General features: G+C 42.3%; 1 protein-coding gene across 9 annotated transcripts in view; it reads left to right on the plus strand.

Moving 5' to 3' along the window:
* rhbdf1a (rhomboid 5 homolog 1a (Drosophila)) overlaps window positions 1–25,365 on the plus strand; it is a 351,324-nt gene that overhangs the window by 192,328 nt on the left and 133,631 nt on the right. For 5 of the 9 annotated variants that reach the window (XM_078558344.1, XM_078558345.1, XM_078558343.1 and 2 more), the window contains 2 exons: window positions 11,517–11,564; window positions 18,351–18,481. In XM_078558344.1, coding sequence (XP_078414470.1) covers window positions 11,517–11,564; window positions 18,351–18,481 — 179 coding nt within the window. Of the gene's footprint in view, window positions 1–11,516; window positions 11,565–18,344; window positions 18,482–21,381; window positions 21,440–25,365 lie in introns of all 9 variants that reach the window. The other 4 variants (XM_078558347.1, XM_078558349.1, XM_078558346.1 and 1 more) reach the window with 3 other exon arrangements.

Below are 25,365 nucleotides of genomic sequence, written 5' to 3' on the forward strand. Positions count from 1 at the left end.
GCCAGCATTTATTGCCCATCCCTAATTGCCCTAGAGAAGGTGGTGGTGAGCTGCCGCCATGAATTGTTGCAATCCATGTGGTGTAGGTACACCCACAGTGCTGTTAGGGAGGGAGTTCCAAGATTTTGACCCAGCGGCAGTGATGGAACGGCGATATATTTCCAAGTCAGGATGGTGAGTGGCTTGGAGGGGAACTCACAGGTGGTGGTGTTCCCATGTATCTTGCCCTTCTAGCTGGTAGTGGTCATGGGTTTGGAAGGTGCTGTCTAAGGAGGCTTCTTGTAGATGGTGCACATTGCTGCCACTGTTCATTGGTGGTGAAGAGAGTGACTGTTAGTAGATGGATGCCAATCAAGTGGGCTGCTTTGTCCAGGATGGTGTCAAGCCCGAGTGTTGCTGGAACTGCACTCATCTAGTTAAGTGGAGAGTATTCCACCATACTCCTGACTTTTGCTTTGTAGATGGTGGACAGGCTCTGGGAAGTCAGGAGGTGAGTTACTTGCCACAGGATTGCTAGCCTCTGACCTGATCTTGTAGCCAATGTATTTATATAGCTAGTCCAGTTCAGTTTCTGGTCAATGGTAACCCCCAGGATGTTGATAGTGGGCGATTTAGTGATGGTAATGCCAATGAATGTCAAGGGGTGATGGTTAGATTTTCTCTTATTGGAGATGGTCATTACTCGGCACTTATGGGACACGAATGTTACTTTCCACTTGCCAGCCCAAGCCTGGATATTGTCCAGGTCTTGCTGCACTTGGACATGGACTGCTTCAGTACCTGAGGAGTCGCAAATGGTGCATTGTATAATCAGCGAACGTCCTCACTTTATATCTTATGATGGAGGGAAGGCCATTGATGAAGCAGCTGAAGATGGTTGGGCCTAGGACACTCTGCAGGAGGGCATGCAGGAACTCCTGTAGTGATGTCCTGGAATTGAGATGATTGACCTGCAACAACCACAACCATCTTCGTTCATGTTAAGTATGACTCCAACCAGCAGAGAGTTTCTCCCCTGATTGCCATTGACACCAGTTTTGCTAGGGCTCCTTGATGCCACAGCCGGTCAAATGCTGCTTTGATGTCCAGGGCAATCACTCTCACCTCACCTCGGGAGTTCAGCTCTTTTGTCCATGTTTGAACCAAGGCTGTCATGAGGTCAGGAGCTGAGTGGCCCTGGTGGAACCCAAACTGAGAGTCAGTGAGCATGTTATTGCTAAGCAAGTGTTGCTTGATACCACTGTTGATCACCTTTCGATCACTTTACTGATGATCTAGAGTAGATTGGTGGTGCAGTAATTGGCCGGGTTGGATTTGCCCTGCTTTTTGTGTACAAGGATGTACCTGGGCAATTTTCCACACAGCTGGGTAGATGCCAGTGCTGTAGCTGTACTGGAACAGCTTGACTAGGGGCACGGCAAGTTCTAGAGCACAAGCCCTCAGTACTGTTGCTGGAATATTGTCAGGGCCCATAACCTTTGCAGTGTCCAGTGCCTTCAGCCCTTTCGTGATATCACATGAAGTGAATCGAATTGGCTGAAGACTGACATCTGTAATGCTGGGGACCTCTGGAGGAAGCCAAGATGGATCATCCACTCAGCACTTCTGGCTGAAAATTGTTGCAAATGCTTCAGCCTTATCTTTTGCACTGCTGTGCTGGGCTCCCCCATCATTGAGGATAGGGATATTTGTGGAGCCGCCTCCTCCAGTGAATTGTTTAATTGTCCATCACCATTCACGACTTGATGTGGCAGGACTGCAGAACTTAGATCTATCCGTTGGTTGTGGAATCACTTAACTCTGACTATCACTTGCTTCTTGGCATGCAAGTAGCCCTGTGTTGTAGCTTCACTAGGTTATTACCACATTTTTAGGTATGCCTGGTGCTGTGCCTGCATGCCCTCCTGCACTCTTCATTGAACCAGGCTTGATCTCCTGGCTTGGGGCTAATGGTTGAGTGGGGAATATGCCAGGCCATGAGGTTACAGATTGTGTTCGAGTACAATTCTGCTCAGACCGACTCATGGATGCCCAGTCTTGAGTTGCTAGATCTGTTTGAAATCTATCCCATTTAGCACAGTGGTTGGGCCACACAGCACAATGGAGGGTATCCTCGGAGTGCATTCTGCACCCTTGCCACTCTCAATGCTTCCTCCAAGTGGTGTTCAACATGGATGAGTATTGATTCATCAACTGAGGGGGCTGGGGGAGAGGTGGGTGCGTTACACAGCAATCATGAGGAGATTTCCTTGTCTATGTTTGACCTGATGCCATGAGATTTCATAGGGTCCAGAGTCAATGCTGAGGATTTCCAGGGCAACTCCCTCCTGACCATATACCACTGTGCCACCACCTCGGCTGGGTCTGCCCTGCCGTTGGGACAGGACGCACCCAGCAATGGTGATGGTGGTGTCTGGACATTATCTGTAAGGTATGGTTCCGTGAGCATGACTAAGTCAGGCTGTTGCTTGATTAGTCTGTGGGACAGCTCTCCCAATTTTGACATTAGCCCCCAGATATTAGTCAGGAGGACTTTGCAGGGTCAGGTATGAGTTTGCAGTTGTCGCTTCTGAGTCTAGGTTGATGCTGGGTGGTCTGTCTAGTTCAATTCCTTTTAGCGTTTCTAGCACTTTGATACAACTGTGTGGCATGCTTGGTCATTTCAGAGGGCATTAAGAGTCAACCACATTGCTGTGGATCTGGAGTCACATGTAGGTCAGACCAGATAAGGATGACGGATTTCCTTCCCTAAAAGACATTAGTGAACCAGATGGGCTTTAATGAAAATTGACAATGGTTTCATGGTCATTGGATTTTTAATTCCAGATTTTTATCAAATTGAAATTTCACCATCTGCTGTGGTGGGATTCGAACCCAGGTTCCTAGACCATTACCCTGGGTCTCTGGATTATGAGTCCAGTGACAATACCACTCTGCCACTGCCTCTGCCAATTTTTGCTGTATGTGAAGAGAGTGCTGATTGGTTGTTTTCCCCTTATATTGGTATTTTTGCGGAAGTGTCCTGATGAATGCAAGACTGAAAGCTTTGACATGTCTCTTTTTTCCATCAATTATCCTACAATGTTAAATTAGAATCTTTTTTTGGATTATCTATTTCATATTAAAAAACACAAGAAATTTTACACCTATTCAAAAGCATAAAACTTTCTGTGTGGGTTTTTGTTCTACTTTTTAGTATTAGATTGATTTCCTGTCTTAGACAAGTATAAGGTAACCAGTTTATGGGATAGCTTTCATTCAAAACAATGACCTTATACTGTACATCTGTTTTTATGGCTTTGGATCAAGCAAGGTTTCCAATTCCACCACAAGTGATACAGGTCATTTGTCCAATTACTCAATGGTAGTGTCTGCCTTTGAATTGTTCTGGGAGAACAGAGAGCTGATCCCTTCATACATACAACACAAATCCTAGGAACAACATTCAGAACTCCAATAGGGAATTATATCCAGGCCTAGAATTATAAAGGGCAAGTGAACATAGGAAACAACAAGGTCATAAACATAAATACATGAATGGAAGTAACAGTGATGAGAATTGATATGAAACAAAGTTATATTTATAGCATCAATATTTTAGTCAAAGAATTCAAATTCTTAAATTGTGTGTGCGCTTGTTTCTTGTATCCATCCATTATGATGTTTGCTGTTGAGGCCTTCGACTGAAAATCAGCTAGTCAATTATGTGAAAATTACTCTCAATATTCTGTATATCCAAAGCCTCATGCAACAGGTTCGATTTTGTCTTTAGGACATTTAACAAGGGATATCAGAAAGTAAATTAGCAATTGGTTGTGTGATTAAAGGAAAATCTTGTGATGTGCAGCTTATGGGCAATAATCATGGGTGATTTTAATATGCATATAGACTGGGCTAATCAAATTGGCAAGAGTAGGTAGCCTCGAGGGAGAGTTCATAGAATGTATTAGAGATTGTTTCTTGGAGCAATATGTTGTGGAACCAACCAGGGAGCAGGCTGTTCTGGATTTGGTTTTGTGTAATGAGATGGGATTAATTAATGTTCTCATAGTAAAGGATCCTCTAGGGAAGAGTGATCATAGCATGCTAGAATTTCAAGTTCAGTTTGAGAGCAAGAAATGTGAGTCCCACACCAGTATTCTGGAGTTAAACAAAGGTGACTATATAGGCATGAGGGAAGATTTGGCCCTAGTGGACTGGGCAAGAAGACTACAAGGTAGGACAGTTGATGAACAGTGGCAGATATTTAAGGAGATATTCAATTCCTCCCAAGCAAAATATATTCCAAAGAGGAAGAAAGATAGTAAGAGGGGGAAAAAGCATCCATGGCTAAGCAAGGAAGTTAACGATAACATAAAGGCAAAAACTAAGGCATACCAAATTGCAAAGGTCAGTGGCAGGCTGGAAGATTGGGAAACTTTTAAAGATCAACAAAGGGTTACCAAAAAAAATAATAAAAAGAGCAAAGGTAAATTATGAAAGAAAACTAGCGCAAAACGTAAAAACTGATAGCAAAAGCTTCTACAAGTATATAAAAGGAAAAAGACTAGCTAAAGTGAATGTTGGTCCCTTGGAGGATGAGACTGGGGAGTTAATAGTGGGGAATGCAGAAATGGCAGAGACGCTTAATCAATACTTTGCCTCAGTTTTCACTGTGGAGGACACTAGTACCACCCCAATAGTAACAGGTAGTGCAGAGGGTACAGAGAAAGAGGAACTTAGAACAATCACCATCACTAGAGAAAAAATACTGAGCAAACTATTGGGATCAAAGGGTGACAAGTCCCCAGGACCTGATGGCCTACATCCCAGGGTCTTAAACATAGAAACGTAGAAACTAGGAGCAGGAGTAGGCCATTCGGTGCTTCAAGCCTGCTCTGCCATTCATAATCATGGCTGATCATCCAACTCAATAGCCTGCTCCTGCTTTCTCCCCATATCCTTTGATCCCTTTCGCCCCAAGAGCTATATCTAACTCCTTCTTGAAAACATGCAATGTTTTGGCCTCAACTACTTTCTGTGGTAATGAATTCCACAGGCTCACCACCATCTGGGTGAAGGAATTTCTCCTTATCTCAGTCCTAAATGGTCTAGCCCTTATCCTCAGACTGTGACCCCTGGTTCTGGACTCCCCCACCATCAGGAACATCCTTCCTGCATCTACCCTGTCTAGTCCTGTTAGAATTTTATAGGTTTCTATGACATCCCCCCTCATTCTTCTGAACTCCAGCGAATATAATCCTAACCGACTCAATCTCTCCTCATATGTCAGTCCCGCCATCCCAGGAATCAGTTGGGTAAATCTTTGCTGCACTCCCTCTATAGCAAGTACATCCTTCCTCAGATAAGGAGACCAAAACTGCGCACAATATTCCAGGTGTGGTCTCACCAAGGCCCTATACAGTTGCAGCAAGACATCCCTGTTCCTGTACTCAAATCCTCTGGCAAGAAGGCCAACATACCATTTGCCTTCTTTACCGCCTGCTGCACCTGCACGCTTATCTTCAGCGACTGGTGTACAAGGACACCCAGGTCTCGTTACACATTCTCCTCTTTCAATTTATAGCCATTCAGATAATCTGCCTTCCTGTTTTTTGCTACCAAAATGGATAACCTCACATTTATCCGCATCATACTGCATCTGCCATGCATTTGCCCACTCACTCAACTTGTCCAAATCACACTGAAGCATCTCTGCATCCTCCTCACAGCTCACCCTCCCACCCAGCTTTGTGTCATCTGCAAATTTGGAGATATTACATTTAGTTCCTTCATTAAATCATTAATATATATTGTGAATAGCTGGGGCTCCAGCACTGATCCCTGTGGTACCCCACGAGTCACTGACTACCATTCAGAAAAAGACCCGTTTAGTCCTACTCTTTGTTTCCTGTCTGCCAACCAGTCTTCATTCCATCTCAATACACTACCCCCAATCCGACGCGCTTTAAATTTTACATGCCAATCTCTTATGTGGGACTTTGTCGAAAGCCTTCTGAAAGTCCAAATGAACCACATCCACTGGCCCCCCTCATCAACTCTACTACTTACATCCTCGAAAAATTCCAGTAGATTTGTCAAGCACGATTTCCCTTTCATAAATCCATGCTGACTGTCAGATTCTGCCACTGTTTTCCACATGCTCAGCTATTAAATCTTTTATAATGGACTCAAAAATTTTCCCCACTACCAACGTCAGGCTGACTGGTCTATAATTTCCTGTTTTCTCTCTACCTCCCTTTTTAAATATTGGGATTACATTAGCTACCCTCCAATCTGTAGGAACTGTTCCAGAGTCTATAGAATCTCAGAAGAGACCACCAATGCATCCACTATTTCTAGGGCCACTTCCTTAAGTACTCTGGGATGTAGGTTATCAGGCCCCGGGGATTTATTGGCCTTCAATCCCATCAATTTCTCCAACACCATTTCCCTACTAATACTGATTTCTTTCAGTTCCCCCCTCTCACTAAACCCTGTGTTCCCCAACATTCCTGGTATATTATCAGTGTCCTCCTTTGTGAAGACAGAACCAAAGTATGTATTTAGTTGGTCAGCCATTTCTTTGTTCCCCATTATAAATTCCCCTGTTTCTGACTGTAAGGGGCCTACATTTGTCTTCACCAATCTTTGTCTCTTCACACACCTATAGAAACGTTTACAGTCAGGTTTATGTTCCCCACAAGCTTACTCTCGCACTCTATTTTCCCCTTCTTAATCAATCCCTTGGTCTTCCTTTGCTGAATTCCAAACTGCTCCCAATCCTCAGGTCTGTTGTTTTTCCTGGCCAATTTGTATGCCTCTTCCTTGCATCTAATACTATCTCTAATTCCCTTGTAAACCATGGTTTGGCCATCTTTCCTGTTTTACTTATGCACCAGGCAGGAGTAAACAATTGTTGCAGTTCACCCATGTGCTCTTTGAATGTTTGCCATTGCCTATCCACCATCATCCCTTTAAGTAACGTTTCCCAATCCATGATAGCCAACTCACGCCTCATACTATCGTAGTTTCCTTTATTAAGATTCAGGACCCTAGTCTCAGAATCAACTACATCACTCTCCATCTTGATGAAGAATTATATATTATGGTCGCTCATTCCCAAGGGGCCTCGCACAACTAGATTGCCAATTATTCCTTTCTCATTACACAATACCCAGTCGAGGATGGCCTGTTCTCTCGTTGGTTCCTCAATATATTGGTCCAGAAAAACATCCCATATACGCTCCAGGAATTCCTCCTCCCATGGTATTGTTTCTAATTTGATTTGCCCAATCTATATGCATATTAAAGTCATCCATAATTACAGATGTTCCTTTATTGCATGCATCTCTAATTTCCTGTTTAATGTCCTTCCCAACATCATCACTACAGTTTGGGGGCCTATATACAATGCCCACTAACATTTTTTGCCCCTCAGTGTTTCTCAGCTCTACTCATACAGATTCCACATTGTCGGAGCTAATATCTTTCCTCACTATTGCGTTAATTTCCTCTTTAACCAGCAATGCAACTCCACCGCCTTTTCCTTTTTGTCTGTCCTTCCTAAATACTGAATACCCCTGGATGTTCAGTTCCCATACCTGGTCACCCTGCAGCCATGGTTCCGTAATCCTGACTATATGGTACCTGTTTACATCTATTGCGCAGTTAATTCATCCACTTTATTGTGAATGCTCCTCGCGTTAAGGCACAAAGCCTTAAGGCTTGTCTTTGTAACATTACTTGTCCCGTTCCCACTATTTTTCACTGAGGCCCTGTTTGATTCTTGCCCTTGATTTCTCTGCCTATCACTTTTCTTATTCCCCTTTCTGTCTTTTGTTCTTTGTCCTTGATTCCCCTTCCTCTGACCCCTTGCATAGGTTCCCATCCTCCTACCATTTTAGCTTTAAACCCTCCCCAACCACTCGAACAAATGTTCCCCCTAGGACATTAGTCCTGGTCCTGCCCAGTTGTAACCCATCCAGTTTGTACTGGTCCCACCTCCCCCAGAACCGGTCCCAATGTCTCAGGAATCTGAAACCCTCCCCCTCACGCCATCTCTTCAGCCACGTGTTCATCCGATATATCCTGCTATTTCTACTCTTACTAGCACGTGGCGCTGGTAGTAATCCTGAGATCACTACCTTTGAGGTCCTACTTTTCAACTTACTTCCTATCGCCCTATATTCTGCTTTTAGGACCTCATCCCTTTTTTTACCTATGTTGTTTGTACCAATGTGCACCACAGAAACACCTATCTATTCCCCTTACAATTGAATCCCCTATAACTATTACATTCCCACACTTTTCACTCCTCCCCTGTGCAGCAGAGCCAACCGCGGTGCAACAAATTTGGCTATTGCTGCTTTCCCCTGAGAGGCCATTCCCCTCAACGGTATCCAAAGCGGTATATCTGTTTTGCAGGGAAATAGCCACAGGAGATTCCTGTACTGCCTGCCTAGTCCTCTTGCTCCGCCTGGTGGTCACCCATTCCCTTTCTGCCTGTGGACTCTTAGCCTGCAGTGTGACCACCTCTCTATACATGCTATCTATGACACACTCTGCCTTGCAGATGCTCCACAGTGTCCCCAGCCGCCGCTGCAGCTCCGAAACTCAGGCTTCCAGGAGCTGCAGCTGGAGACACTTCCTGCACACATGCTGGCCCCGGGCACTGGAAATGTTCCTGGCTTCCCACATAGAGCAAGAGGAGCACACCACTGCTTTGAGCTCTCCTGCCATGACTTACCCCTTTAAATTAAATTAAACATTTTGGAACATACTTAATATCAAATAATGTCAATTACTCTCGGGCCCTTCTTCCCTGCTCCTCGTTGTTACAGAATATAGCCCTTACAAACAATGAACCACAAAATAAGACCTTAAAAACTATAAGCAATAAAAGTAGTAAATGCTTACCTGGCTGTACTCATGGTACTCAATGGATCACCTCGTTCCCTCCTCACCGAACTCCCTCAGTCACCCCTGCTCTCCCAGCTTCTCTTCACCTCCTGACTCCTCTCGCGCTCCTTTTCAACTCCCAGCTCCTCTTGTGCTTCTCTTCCCTCTCGCACTTCTCTTCCAAAATGAAGTGGCAGCGGAGATAGTGGATGCATTGACTATAAAATCCAAAATTCCCTGGATTCTGGAAAGATTCCAGTGGATTAGAAAAATGCTAATATTCAAAAAGTGGAGGGGGAGGCAGAAAATAAGAAACTATAGACCAGTTTGTTTAACGTCTGTCATTGGGAAATTGTTGGAGCCCATGATTAAGGAAGTAGTAATGGGGCATTTGGAAAGTCAAAATGCAATCAGAGTCAGCATGGTTTTATGAAAAGTAAATCATGTTTGACTAATTTGCTAGAGTCTTTTGAAGATGTGACAAGCAAAGTGGATAATGGGGATCCTGTAGATGTAGTATATCTGGACTTTCAGAAGGCCTTTGATAAGGTGCCGCACAAAATATTAATGTACAAGATAAGATCACACTGAGTTAGGGGTAATATATTAGCTTAGATAGAGGATTGGCTAACCATCAGAAAGCAGAGAGTCGGGATAAATGGGTCTTTTTCTGAATGGCAAGCTGTGGGGTGCCACAGGGTTTGATCCTTGGGCCTCAACTATTTACAATCTATATTAATGACTTGGATTCAGGGATAGAAGATACTATAGCTAAATTTGCAGATGACACCAAAATAGGTGGGAAAGTAAGTTGCAATGAAGAAATAAAAATTTACAAATGGATATGGACAGGTTAGGTGAATGAGCCAAACTTTGGCAGATGGAGTTTAACATGGATAAGTGTGAGGTTATCCGTTTTGGTCGGAAGAATAAAAAGGCGACTTATTATTTAAATGGAGAGAAACTTCAGAATGCTTCAGTGCAGAGGGATCTGGGTGTCCTCGTGCATGAATCGCTGAAAGCTAAATGCAGGTACAGCAGGTAATAAGGAAGGTAAATGGAATTTTGGCATTTATTGCTAAGGGAATAGAGTATAAACATAGGGAAGTGTTGTTGCAACTGTACAAGGCATTGGTGAGACCGCACCTGGAGCATTGTGCACTATTTTGGTCCCCTTACTTGAGGAATGAAGTAATTGCATTGGAGGCGGTTCAAAGGAGGTTCACTAGATTGATTCCAGAGATGCGGGGCTTGTCTTATGAGGAGAGATTGAGCAGTTTAGGCCTATACTCGCTGGAGTTTAGAAGGCTGAGAGGAGATCTAATTGAGGTACATAAGATGCTAAAGGGGATAGACAAAGTAGACATGATGTTTCCCCTTGTGGGGCATTCTAGAACGAGAGGCCATAGTTTTAGGCTAAGGGGTGGTGGATTTAAATCAGAGATGAGGAGGAATTACTTTTCTCAAAGGGTCGTGAATCTGTGGAATTCACTATCTCAGAGTGCAGTGGATGCCGGGACGCTGAATAAATTTAAGGAGGAGATAGACAGATTTTTAATTAGTAACGGGTTGAATGGTTATGGGGAAAGGGCGGGAAATTGGAGTTGAGGTCGAAATGAGATCAGCCATGATCGTATTGAAATGGTGGGGCAGGCTCGAGGGGCTGAATTACCTACTCCTGCTCCTAGTTCTTGTGTTCTTATGTTCTTTTTATAGAAGTGTTTATTTGTGACAGATTAGAGAGTTGTAAGCAATGACTCAGATGGTCTCTTTATATCCGTCTGCGTATATAGCACAGCTTTCCAAAATGAAAAAAATGGAAATACTTCTAGTCCACTCATGTTTAAGTCTTGACAGAACTTGTTTGGTTTCAATTACAATGGGAAACAGATGCTTACTGATGACAGTAACACAGGTGTTATGGGGTTGTGCTGGCTTATTCAAAGTAGCTTCCTCATTCACCAACCTCTCTCAACCACCCCCATTTTAGTGTAGAAGATGCTGTGAATTCTGGAAATCGGAAATAAAAATAGAAAATGCTGGAAATACTCAAGGGGTCAGGCAGCATCTGTGGAGAGAGAAAGAGTGAACATTTCAGTGCCACCTGACCTGCTGCGTATTTCTGTTTTTATCACAAACCATTTTAGTATCTACTCCAGATAATCCCAATGGGATTGATTAGAAGTACCTGACCCCTATTTTCATCCAATTGAAGAACTTTTAGGCAGCAAAGGAGGCAATTCAACCTATTATGCTTCTGCTGCCTCTCTGAGAGAATTACCCGCTTGGATCCATTCTACTCTCCTGCTCCAATCTGGCCAACTGGAAGGGCAGCCACCTAAAAGCTGACAGGGCCTTTAAATGTACTGTGGCGGCTTCCCAATTAGGACAACCAGGCAGCAAACAGCAGTTAGAGCCAGAAGAGGCTGAGCAAAGTATGTCTTTTTTTTAGTCTTTAATATGACTAAATGAATATGACTCCAATCTTGTTCCAGTCTGAATGACCCAGAGCCCTCTCCACGGAAACTTTTACCAGTAATTCTTTAAAAGATCGAATGAAAGGCATCAAGAGGGAGGGTGCTGCTCTTTGGTGCAGCTTTCCAGTATTGCCTAACAAACCTGTTAATCATGATCAGGTTCATCGGCTAAGATGGAAAAGAAGGAAGAAACTGGAACCTGCCAAAGTTAGTATTTGTTTTGTTTCGATGTCACTTTTATAATGCCTGTCTGAGGTCAATGTGACTGGAAGTTGGTAAACTAAAGCACAGCGGAGTTTTTAAAAAAAATCAAATTCTTCAATTCACAAGCAGCTCAAAGCTGTCCTTTGTACCATCAAAACAAGTGAACTGCCAGAGAGAATAGTTTGGAGTTGTGTGGGCCAAATAATGTTCCAACAGACAATGACAATAAAAATGAGAATATTTTGCACTGAATTGTGGGTCTGAGAAACTTTTCAGACTTAACTGGGTTTAAGTTTCACTGCTTCCTGTATTAAGTATAGGGAGGAAAGTGTGTGCTGTATCTTTCAACATGAAAGCCTGACAAACTGAGCGAAAGGGTGGGAAACACCACAGTAGCAGCCATTTCACGATGCTTACATTGCAGAGCGAAAAACCAGCAAAGACGCCAGCATTGCCCAGCAGGGGTGGGAATGCTGCCAGTGCGGGAAGAGTGGACATCTCAAGCATTTCTGTAAATTCAAGAACTTCAGACGAGGAAGAAGTCAAGAAAATAATTGTGAGACACACTAGAGTTGCTAGGGGAAGTTAATGGTCTTAGTCAAGACTGTTGGTCAGTTGCAGTGTAAAGGCTTTATTGCCATCTTTAAAATTGAAACTGGAACTGGCGTTAATAGACTAGCAAATGATTTTGACTTCAGCCAATACCCCATCATCCATCAGAATCAAATTGCAACGCCCAGGTGGCACAAGCCTTCCAATCATTGGAATCCGATCATTGCTCCTCTTTGTTACAAGGGGTGACAGATCATTGATTCTCTCCATTCTTATTGAGTGGAGATGTGGGTGTACTTATAGGAATTCTGGAAAAAACAGATGATGACCAGCATTTGAACAACTCATTGTCTTTCATGGGACAATCCGTCAACTTTTTATTTAGAATTGCAGCCTATAGCAGCTGAGGAAGTTTATTCAATCAGCAGAGAGTTCCTTTCTTTCAGAGACACCATCCACTAGACTCTGGGCAGAGATTGAGGTTATGAATCTCTCTGTTCTTTATAAAGCTAGGCCAGAGGTAGAAGATACAGAAGGCATTGCAGCAGACAGTGGCCACCCACATGAAGGCCTGTTGGATCTGGGCTGGCTCTTTCCTGAATGAACTGATGAGGAAGAGGCTGTTGCAACACTCAGTGATCTGTTGCAAGTTGAGGTCCTAGAGGTTGGTCTATCTTTCCAATTGATAGATGCACCATATGCAGTCTCTGGTGCCTTTTTTGAGGAGTCAGCTGTATTTCTAGCAGCTGAGCAGCATTCAGATCTTTACTCCACTGAACCTACCAATGTAATATCTAGTCTATCACTGGTAGTCCATGAAGAGTCTGCCAGAGGAAATGCCTTGCCTGATTCCATGGAGGAAAGCTCCAAATTCATAAGACGCTACATTCTATCCACTTTACTGTTTGTCTCAGAAACCTGGACAATAAGTGAAGATCTGTGGGGAAAAAATAGAAGCCTTTGAAATGTGGATGCTAAGACGTTTGTTAAAAATTGCATAAAAAGACCATAAAATGGAAGAAGATGTGTTTGAAATTGCATGAACTAAAATGATTCCAAAAAGTGAGACCCAGTAAAGAGAGTGTCAGTATTTGACCATTCAATCAGAGCTATAAAGCTACAGACAGCTCTCCTAGAGGGCAAAGTGGAGGGCAGCAGAAAGATGGGGCATAGTCCTAGGCGTAGTTGGATGACCGATGTCACAGAGGTTGCAGATGAGCTACAGTGGATGTGCGAGAATGGTACAAGGCAGATGAACGTGATCTACCACAAGAGCAAAATCTTCTGGTAGGAGTAGCCACAAGCAGGACAGGACTTCTAAGTCTAAATCTGTGGAAATGGCCTTCCAGTCACAAAAACACCCATCGACCATTACCATTTGCTTCCTGAAGTTGAGCCAATTTTGGATCCAACTTGCCACTTTCCCTCAGTTCCCATGAGCTTTACGGATCAATCTACTATATGGGGCCTTACCAAAAGTCTTGCTAAAATCCATGTAGATTATATCAAATGCGTTATCCTCATCAACCCTCCTTATTGCCTTCTGAAAAAATTCTGTTACATTAGTTTGACAAATCTATTAGAATTTGAGTGTGTAACTAGCAGGGTAAATAAAGGGTAACTCGTAGATATAGTATATTAAGATTTTAGAAGACATTTAATAAGTACCCCACAAGAGACCGCTGCACCACTTTGGGTTTATGAGATTGGGGGTAATATCTTAGCATGCATTGAGAATTGAGAGTCGGAATATACGGATCATTTTCAGGATGGCTAAGTGTAAATGGTCGAGTGGTGCAAAAGGATCAATGTTTGGACCTCTAGTATTTACCATTTATATCAAGCCAGAGCCAGTGAGTCACTTACATCTCAAAAGGAGGCCATTTGGCCCATCAAGTCTATGCCAGCATGGATAATGTTACTGGAGGTAATATATCCAAATTTACTGACTGACTCTGCAATTCCAGGTGGGAAAGTAAACTGTGAGGAGGATACAAAGAGGGAGAGAGACTGTTTACATTATTGGACAAGGTGACAGATGGAGTTATAATGTGGGGAAGTCTGAAGTTATTCACTTTGGAAGGAAGGATGGAAAAGCAGAATATATTTACATAGAGACTAATAAATGCAGGTGTTCGGAGGGATTTGGATGTCCTTGTACATGAATCTCAATGTTAACGTGCAGGTACAACTAGCAATTAGGAAAGTAAATACTATTTTAACCTTTATTATAAAGGGTTGAAGTATAAGAGTAAGGAGTTCTTTGGAGGAGTAGAATGCGCTGTGGATAAAGGGGAACCTGTAGATGTGCTGTACTTGAATTTCCAGAAGGCATTTGAAGTATAAGACATTGGTGAGGCCAACTTTGGAGTATTGTGTGCAGTTCTGGTCGCCTAACTAGACGAAGGATATCAGTAAGATTGAGAGTGCACAGAGAAGATTTACTAGGATGTTGCCGGGTCTTAAGGAGTTGAGTTACAGGGAAAGATTAAACAGGTTAGGACTTTATTCCCTGGAGCATAGAAGAATGAGGGAGATTTGATAGAAGTTTACAAAATTGTGAGGGGTATAGACAGAGTAAATGCGAGTAGGCTCTTTCCACTTAGATTAGGAGAAATAAACACGAGAGGACATGGCTTTAGGGTGAAAGGGGAAAGGCTTAGGGGGAACATTAGGGGGAACTTCTTCACTCAGAGAGTGGTGAGAGTGTGGAACGAGCTACCATCTGATGTGGTAAATGCGGGCTCACTCTTAAGTTTTAAGAATAAATTAGATAGATACATGGATGGGAGAGGTCTGGAGGGTTATGGACTAGGTGCAGGTCAATGGGACTAGCGGAATAATATTTCGGCACAGACTAGAATGGCCGAATGGCCTGTTTTCTGTGCTGTAGTGTTCTATGGTTCTATGCCACATCAAATGTTATTGCGGAAAATAAAAGCTCATGGTGTAGGGGGTAACGTATTAGCATGGATAGATTGGCCGGCTGGCAGAAAACAGAAAGTATGCATAAATGGGTCTTTTTCTGCTTGGCAGGATGTGATGAGTGGAATCCCGCAGGGGTTTGTACAATTTATATCAATGACTTAGATGAGGGGAATAAAGGTATGAAGCTAAATTTGCAGATGGCACAAAGATAGGTAGGAAAGTATGTTGTGGAGCAGACATGAGGAGGTTGCAGACAGATATAGATAGCTTGAGTGAGTAGGCCAAGATATGGCAGATGGAGTTTAATGTGGGAAAATGTGAAGTTGTTCACTTTGCCAGGAAGAATAAAGGAGCAGAGCATTACTTAAATGGAGAAAGGCTGCACAATTCTGAGTTGTGGAGGGATCTAGGTGTTCTAGTGCATGAGTCATAAAGTTAGTATGCAGGTAGAGCGAGTAATTAAGAAGGCTAATGGAATGCTGTCCTTTATTATGAGAGGAATTGAACATAGAAGTAAGGATATTATGCTTCAGTTATACAGAGCATTGGTGAGACCACATGTTGAATATTGTGTGCAGTTTTGGCCTCCTTATTTAAGGAAGGATGTAAATGCATTGGAGGCGGTTCAGAGGAGGTTTACTGGATTGATACCTGGGATGAGTGGGTTGTCTTGTGTGGAAAGGTTGGACAGGCTGGCCTTGTTTCCACTGGAGTTTAGAAGGGTGAGGGTTGACTTAATTGAAGTATATAAGATCCTGAACGGTATTGACAAGGTGGACATGGAAAAGATATTTCCTCTTGTGGGTGAGTCCAGAACTAGGGGGCACTGTTTTAAAATTAGGGGTTGCCGTTTTTGGACAGAGATGAGAAGAATTTTTTTTTTTGAGGGTTGTGCAACCTTGGAACTCTCTGCATCAGAAAATGGTGGACGGGGTCACTGAATATGTTTAAGGTGGAGGTAGATAGATTCTTGTTAGGCAAGGGAATCAAAGGTTGTCGGGGGTAGATGGGAATGTGGAATTCGAAACACAGACAGATCAACCATGATTTTAATGAATGGCAGACCAGGCTTGAGGGGCCGAATGGCCTACTTCTATTTTCGTATGTTCGCATGAAGTCTTTCTGCAACTATGTAGAGCTTTGTTAAGGCCATGCCTGGAGCACTGTGCCCAGTTTGTCCTCCATGCCTAAGGAGATTCTATGTCGATTCATTAGATGGATTTGAGAATGAGCCGGGTTGGACCATGAGGAGAGGTTGAGTAAATTGGGCCTATGTTCTTTAGAGTTTAGAAGAATGAGAGGTGATGTAATTGAAACACATATAAGAGTATTATGATCCCTGTGGGCGAATCAAAAACCAAAATGACCCAATTTACTGAATGATCCCCAGTGTAGGAATTACCAACAAGATTTCACTTTGTGTAACTTGCATTTAATTTTAACATGAATCAGAACCAAAGCTAATTAAACATGAATTACCAGGCAAATGATACTTCAAAGAATAAGGTAAATTTCATTTTAAATAGTCGATACAGCAAAGATACATCTTATACAACGACAAGCACCCGCATCACTCCCTGCAGACATGTGGCAGCACAGGGAGTTCCAAAGTTCTCTAACTCGGCCTCTAGTACATGGGGCTTCTCATGTTCCCACTCAATCGATTCGGCCCCTGAGTCACGTTCACCGGCAACCATATTGTATCCGAGGCCCGTGGAGATAGTCATTACCCAGCACTCCTGCAGACCTCCTTAGCTAAGGCCATGACATTCTTGATGGTGCAGATTCCCCAGAGACTCCTTTATCTTATGTCTTTAATAAACCCCGTTAAGTGATCTGGTCAGCTCTGGCAAAACTGCAGCAGCAGTGAAATTCACAATCCCTGTGCTAACCTTTCCTGAACAGAGGTTAGTGTGAGGCTCCCGTCAGCTCTCTAGCCAGCAGCTGGGACCACCGTCACCTTCACAAGATTTCACCCAAAATATCGGAACCCCAATTCATAAAGAGAGCTATATCAAAGATTTGCAGGCTAAACTTTATTAATTTAAATTTAAAAATCTTCTGTATTGTTCGAGAAGTTTTCATTGGTAACATTTGTATTTCAATTAAAATTGAGAGTTGTAGGATGCTTTATGAGCATTCAATGACCCCTGCACCAATTCACAATCTTGATTATGCTATTAGCAGAAGAAGCACAGAGTAGAGGTCTGGTACTCCCTACTAAAAGGGCAAATTACTAAACGCTTGCCTTGAACAGTATTTTATGCAACTCCTGACAGCTTACCCAAAAGTAGCATTGACAAAAGAGGGTGAGTCAGCCATTTGGCTATAATATCAATGGGGAAATAACATATGTGCTGGGAAAACTAAAGAGGGGAGGAGTGAGAGAAAGGATGGGAGGGGTAGTATAAGAACATTAGATCATAGGCAATAGGAGCTGACGTAGGTCATTTGCCCCCTTGAGCCTGCTTCGCCATTCAATAAGATCATGACTGATCTGATTTGGTCGGACCTGGCCTTAACTGTACTTTCTTGCCTGTCCCAATAATCTTTGACTCCCTTCTCAATCAAAAATCTGTCCAACTCAGCCTTGAAAAATTTCAATAACCCAGCCTCCACTGTTCTTTGGTATAGAGAATTCCACAGACTAACAACGCTGAGAGAAGAAATTCCTCCTCATCTCTGCCTTAAATGGGAAACTCTTCATTGTTAAACTGTGCACCCTAATTCTAGATTCCCCCGCAAGAGGAAACATCCTCTCAGCATCTACCCTGTCAAGCCCCCTCAGAATTTTTATATGCTTCAATAATATCACTTCTCATTCTTCTAAACTCCAATGAGTATAGGGCCTAACCTGTTCAACCTTTCCTCATAAGACAATCCCTTCATTCCAGCGATAAACCCAGTGAACCTTCTCTGAATTGCTTCCAGTGTAAGTAAATCTCTCTTTAAGTAAGGTGACCGAAACTGGACACAGTACTCTAGGTGCAGTCTCACCATTGCCCTGTATGAGACTTGCCTATTTTAATACTCCAGCCCCCTTGCATTAAAGATCAACATTTCCTTTTTTCACTGGAGACCATTGGATCTTTGCCAAAATGCATGTTGACATTTACCCAGTTATAATCTTGAAGGATGCAGCAATGAAATACTTCAAATTGATAATTGGTAAGCTGGAACTATGACTATGTATCTGTGCAGAGGAGGTGAGGATGGCTAGAAGCGATCAGGTCATGGATATGGCTGGCGAATTTAAAGCCGACTCTTTTAGATGGGAGTAACTTTTCTTTTGCCTCATTTTAGGGGCAGCCTTCAAGACATCAACCATATTTGCGGAGTGTCAGCATGCCACCTGAAAGCACAAGAATATCATCACCACCAAATGAACACAGACGGCCCACGTTTCAAAGACAGACCTCGATAACGCAGACAATCAAAAGGTAAGCTTCTTTTGAAAATGTTTGAAAATTCATTTTTTTGTTGTTTGGCAAGGGGAAGGCGTCTTGACTGTTTTGCCTTGGTTACTGATGTAGAGTAGGAGCTTATAAAGTTGAAAATACTTATATAATACAGGGTTGGAATGAAGACAGTCCCCCTCAGGCAGGCTGCTGTCACAATCTGTTCATTGCAAAAATAGGCTCCAAACACTCAGCTGCTCTTATATTATTGCACTTGCTCTGAAAATAAGTTGGTTGCGTTATTTTCTGTACTGTTTATATCACATTAGAAATGTACATGATGCTTTATTAACATGTTGTGATTTTAATGATGTCTTCATCGGGTTCTATAACTGGATTAAGGGAGTAAAGTGCTGCTTAAACTGCACAGGTAGTAAAATGCTTTAATTAACGTGAGTCTGAATGGAAGCTGGTGGAGCTTGCTCAGTAGCGGTAAGCGTTTCTGAAGAAAATTTTGTTCATTCAGAGGGAATGAGGGACAGGTTGCTCATGCTATTCAGCTCATTCAAGGCATGTGCTACAGGTAGGCTATTCTATCCACCTTGAACCAAATTGTCTCTTTAATTAGGGATTTATTGATGTTCTCATTCCAGATTAGTGGTTGGTGGCTAGCTAATCAGAATATGTAAAGTATGCAATCTATAGACTAACAATTAGTACACCTTGCTGTCAGGGTTGTTTCTGTACAACTTACTCTTCTGAAATGAAATAAGCCAAGCTGTCAGCTTTGCAATCATGAACTCTCTCACTTGTGCAGACACAAATAGAATAAGTGCATGTGGAGGCTATATTATGGCACTCCTCAGATTTCAGCCTTCATCTCCTGAAGGTGCTGATAATGGGCTCTGGTTTCACTATTGACAGCAGCCCTCTGATACCTCCGTCAAATGGCTTTTCTTTGTATGAGCTTTGTCCTTGAATGTTTGCATGGTCGACCACGGAACAGAATCTTCAGGAAATAGCAGAAATTAAAAATCTCAAGTTGGAGTACTTTTGTTTACTTTACAAGAAGTGAAGAAATCAATTTTAAGGTGTAAAATGTGCTCTATTTTAACATACCCTTCTTCAGTTCCTACACTGAATACTCTGAGGCTAAGTTCTTTGTGTTATATTTTTCCATTTTAAAGATATCAATTACAGATTTATATAATAAGTCCTTTTGGAAGGAAAAGTGAAACAGGCAGCAATAAGACTTGTACTATCACTGGTGACACTGGGCGAATACAGCAGACACCAGGAAAGAGGCTTTCTCTAGCTTTAGTGTAAACATATCCTGGTAAAGTATTCTGCTTTAAAATACCCTGAACAACACAAAGTACTACAAAATGTAACAGTGTGCGTACCTATCAAATTAAAGGTAATTTTAGTTCAATTTTGGTTATGAGATACCTGAGGTTTCTCTTAACTGCTAATGTGTAATGTTATTGGTTGTGTATTGTTATTGGTCAACATAGTTTGAAATTTCATGTTTTAGCATAATGTAAAAACATTTCAAATGGAGAAATGCATAAAAACCATTTGCCCATGCATTTAATTTATTCTTTCATGGCATGTGGGCGTTGCTGGCAAGGCCAGTATTTGTTGCGCATGCCTAATCACCCTTGAACTGAGTGGCTTGCTAGGCCTATTCAGAGGACAGTTAAGAGTCAACCACATTTCTGTGGACCTGGAGTTACAAGTAGGCCAAACCGGGTAAGGATGGCAGATTTCCTTCCCTGAAGGATATTAGAGAGCCAGATGGGTTTTTATGATAATCAATGATAGCTTCATGGTCACCATTACTGAGACTAGCTTTCAATTCCAGATTTATTAATTGAATTCAAAATCCACCAGTTGCTATAGTGGGATTTGAACACATGTTCTCTCAGAGCATTAACCAGGGCCTCTGGATTGCTAGGCCAATGACATTATCACTATGCCACCCCAGTTTATAAAAATGGATAGTGTTAAGGTCTGGCCATTGAAGTGGAGAACTGTGGTCCACTTGTGTCACAGAGATCAATGGTACACACACTGCAATGCATGCTATTAATGTTACTTATCAGCAACATATCTGTTCCAGCCCAACTAGCAAAACAAAAATTCTGTGTCATGGAACAGTGGCGAGTGGGATTAAATCAAGCCCATTTCTTTAAGCACTGATGGTATATATCTGTGACGTTACACCTCATTGGTTGTGATTGGAAGGAAGAATAACTCTGTTCCTTCCACAGGCTTCCCTAGCAAGATGCCTGTGATCAAGCACTTCCTTTCTCCTAGTGACTCCTACAGAGTATCTAATAAACTGGAGTAGCATATTATCATGGACAGAATTTTGTGTTTTCTTACTGTCCATGATAAGGGTTTGTAAATGAGGAATGTATATTTTCTTACACTTAGAATGATTTCGCAATTGAAATAATTCCAGCAGCAAGCTTTTTTTGTAAGTTTTGAAATAAAGAAGGTTCTTGCCCAGTAATGCACACTTGCCCTGGAGATTTAAAAACATGACATCTCACTCGCTCACCTCACACACACTATCACTCACACAAACATTAGATACAGATAAAGAAAAAATAAACAATATATTTGCAAAGTATAATTTTCTCAGTTGCTGTTTCATGGCAGGCTTGCAGATTCTTAGCTGAGTTGATGCTTTTAGTTGAACTGAGCATCTTGTAATCAGAGGCTTCTCAGTAAGTTGTGAAGCATCTGGAAGTTAAATTGCCACAAGGTTGGTTCTCAGGTGAATTTGAAGTTAGAACAATTGGGGAAAGTCCTTCTCCCACTTTCAAGGTATTGCTGTTCATTACTTTGGCTGCTTAATTGGCTGCAGCTGATATGCTGGCTTTCTGACGGGGTCTCTGTCTCTGCACAGCTGATTCTTGCTGTTTTAAGAACAGGCAACCAGCATGGCTGACTCACCCATGTGACCTGTTAACAAAGTCCAACGCCCTTTTAAGATAGGTGGTCAGGTCAATAAACATCCTGTGTTTTTCATCTGACACTTTTGAAGTTTATCCAGTCTGGGTTTGGATAAGGGACCATCACAATACAGTGGGACCCACTGGGGACCCATTCGCATTCACAATGGCATGGGGACCCATTCAAACTTGTCTAAAATGCATTGAGTTTCGATGCGCCTTCTGTCTGTGATGAACCAGAAAGATGAGGTGGCTGGAATGCTTTAGTGCTTTTGTTGACGGTCCATCCTTAAACAAAGCACTGTGGGAATTTCCCAAATGGCTGTGAATGTCCATATTTAATTAGGTATTTTCTTGGCGTTTCAGGGCTACCTAGAGCTGATACTGCCAAAGGTCACATGGTTTGCAGTGGCCATTTTAACCATCTGGTTTTTGTTCAGAATTTTAAAGTATTGTCTGAAAACTCATAATATACTGGAGCATGGCAATATCATTAATATGTTTAGGTCAAGTCCTCCGAGAAGTTCTGGAATGATTGTTCCTAGCGCCCTGACCTTGACAAAGTGTCCCTGAAGGTTTCCTGATGTGTTTCAGAGGCCTTCTTCAGCACCGAGTGAACATGAATTGGTGACTATCTGTTTAGGTCATGTTTGAAATCTACAAGAATGCCTTGTTTACTCCGAAACAGCTGGCCACTGTTTGGGAGAGGACGTTGGGAGAAGTGCCAGCAAGCATTTTAAACAACATGCAGAAGTTTAATGAGCCTCTGGGTGGCGTTTCCTAGCACAGACTTCAGCTCCTTTACCAAGGTGTCATCTTGTGCTAAGCTGTCGTTTCTGCTCAGGACCACATTTTAGCCACCATCAGAGGATCGTTAGTGCCTTGAAGGTGCTGCCAAAAACTGCCACCCCTCTACCTGCCGTCTGTGTTGTTTTTGCTGAAACCACATGGTTTATGCTGTGGCCTCAATCTGGCCAGCTGTTAAAAATCTGACAGTAGGTGGCAGCAAAGTGAGAAGGAGAATAGCAAAACATTTCATGGATTACAGCACAACACAAATCTGAGTTTGATGACATGGTGCGAGGAATTACTGAGTAGATAGCAATATGGTATTAAATCCATATGGTTCATCATTTTCTGAGAATAGAGTAGATGAAGAAGTGTTATTTTGACAGCACAGATGTCCTGTTGTGCAATCCTTCTGATGTTCAGATACAACGAGGGAAACCCGTTTACACCGTTTTGTCTGAAAAAAAGCAAACTAATGGGAAACAGCACAAAGGTTCACTTCTAAAACCTTTGTGTATACTGTTGTGTTTATTCACTCTATTGGTGTCCATGCTACTTTGGAATTGTAACTCACAGAACAAATACTAATATCTTTCCTTTAGCCTCCTGGACTTTGTTTAATCACTTTTCTTGTGAAACCATGTTAAGAACATGTGCAGCTTGTGGTATGTGTATTGTTTCAGTGCCACACAAAGTTGTTCCCATTTGCTAAGAAAATAATACTGTAGCAGGATCTGAACTGGGAAATGGTGGTTTTATTGGATTTATTAAAGTAACTGATAGAGTTTTATAATTCTTTCCAAACTAGGGCCAGAATTTTACGGTCAGCGTGTGGGTGAACACCCAACACGCACCAGCGTAATATAACGCGCAATGTCATTGGGCGTGCGTCCCGATGTCATCGTGCACTCGCGCGATATTTAATTTGGTGGGCGCACGCCAGAGTTGGCTGTGCGCCTGCTGATAATTAACAGGCCTATTAAGGCCATTAATAAGCTAATTAACTTGAAATTTATGCTGCCCTTACAGTTGGCGGGCAACCTTACGGTTGATGGGCAGGCGAAAAGGCCAAGCGGCCTTTACATTTTTTAGGAAACCTCATCCATGAGCGGGATGAGGTTTCCTAAAGCTAATACAAATTAAATAAAATGTTTATTTTGAAATTCAAAGCATGTCCCATCTCATGTGACACAGTCACATGAGGGAACATGTTTCATTAAATTTTTATTGCATTAATTAATTTTTTTTAAAAAGCGCTTCAATCTCCCTGAGGCAGCTCTGTGCCTCAGGGAGATTGAAGCGCTCTTTCTCACGCATGTGCGAACTGCGCGCAAGGCTCGGCTCTCCCCCCCGCCCCCCCGCCCACCCGCACAGATAGTGCTCAGTGCTGCTGCTCACAATCCACACAGGGCAGCCTTAATTGGCTTGCCCGCGTGAAATTGCGGTGTGGAGCCAATCGTGGGTGGCAGTCAGCTTCCCCGACTGCCCACTCCCACTGAGCCCACCTGACAAAAAAATTTTGGCCTAGGTGTTTGCTTCATTATTTATTCGATCTGCCTCCCTCTCACCCCAAACACTTGGTGGGCTTTTATCAGCTTTACTTCAAACTGCCAACTGAAAGAAAGTCTGAGCAAATAACAAAGTACAGGCATGCAGTACAAAAGTCTCACTACTAAGAAACTAGTGGTTTCTAACCTATTTGACGTCTAGGCTGTTTGAGACTGATGACTGGACATAGTGAGAGATATCAGATCTTACATTGGCAAAGCAGACTAACATTCCACTGACATTTTGCTGTTTGAGCTCTGTGATCTGTTGTGCAGATGTGGAAACATTTGATTATGGTGACAGCAGGATTAGCAGGTAATAAACCAACATTGCTGATTATAGACCATCGAAAATCAGGGGGGCTGATTTTTCGTGGCCTCTCCTGGGTGTGAACAAGGCAGTAGTATCTTGAAAATTGAGGCACTGAAGTTATCGCCGTGTTTCCTGATTTGCATGGTGTTCCTGATCTGTCGTTGAAATGATTGGCTCGACTGCTCTCCTGTTTCAGGCGGAAGACTACTTATGCCATGCAAATGGGGACCGCACAGATTTGTGGGACTCCAGGTACCAGTAAGCAGAGCGACCTAACCAGGAAATTGTTGCTGCTGCTGCTTACCCAATGAGAATCTTTACACCGGTTACCAGCCTATCAGTGCCTTTCCTTGTGAATTGTCTGCTGTTCTTGTTAACTCAATTTCCACTCTGCCCCCATGAAAGGGCTTCCAATTCCTCCTCATCACCAAATAATGATCCGTAATGATCTGCCCATTGTTGTTGTATTGTACTGAGAAAAGATTAGCATGTGGACTAACAGCAGGCAGCCATTATTGAACTAACTTTATTTACACCTCCCCAACAGAACAGAGAGGGCAGCTCTCACAATACATTGCACTCCCTTCCCACTTAAAAAAAACGTGTATACATAGACCATTTTGCACTTTTTATATAAGTTCTGAGAAAACAACATGACTGAACCAATATCAACAATACCTGAAATGTAACAGGTTAGGGTTGCATATATTTTTTAACTATAATTAAAACTAATACGTATATGTAAATCACAAGAGTAGTTTACATGCAAAAAAAAAATGTTTTTACTTAACACCAGTATGTCCTTTAACAAAAACGACATTATTTGACAAGAAATAATGAAAAAAATAACTTTTTACTTCCTTTCTTCCCACATACCTTCAATTAACCTATCTGGCTTCTTTCTGTTTTGGCCTGGGTATCTCATTCTGTTTCCATTATCCTGACTCTGGTCCCTCAACATCTGTGTTTCAAATATGAACTTTGACTTTGACTACCTACTCCACTTAAAGATTTGGATTGTGACATTAATTGATTTGTCTTAATCAAAGACCCTGACGCACTTGGTCTACACTGTGATACTGGCAAACCTTCATTTTCTTTCTGACTTTAACTTTCTTTCTCTTTGGACTACAGGAAGAATTTAGACTATAGGAAGTTTATCATGTTCTCCTTTTTGTTTTTGTCAGATTTCCTCTTCAAGCAAATGATCCACATGACACTGGAGTCTCTCTCCAATCTTCACTAGATATGTGAATGCACCTACTCTTTTTACAACAATTCAAATCACATACTTGTCCTTATTACCTCGGTTTT

This window comes from Cetorhinus maximus, chromosome 15, assembly GCF_964194155.1.
Source record: "Cetorhinus maximus chromosome 15, sCetMax3.hap1.1, whole genome shotgun sequence".
Taxonomy (NCBI): domain Eukaryota; kingdom Metazoa; phylum Chordata; class Chondrichthyes; order Lamniformes; family Cetorhinidae; genus Cetorhinus; species Cetorhinus maximus.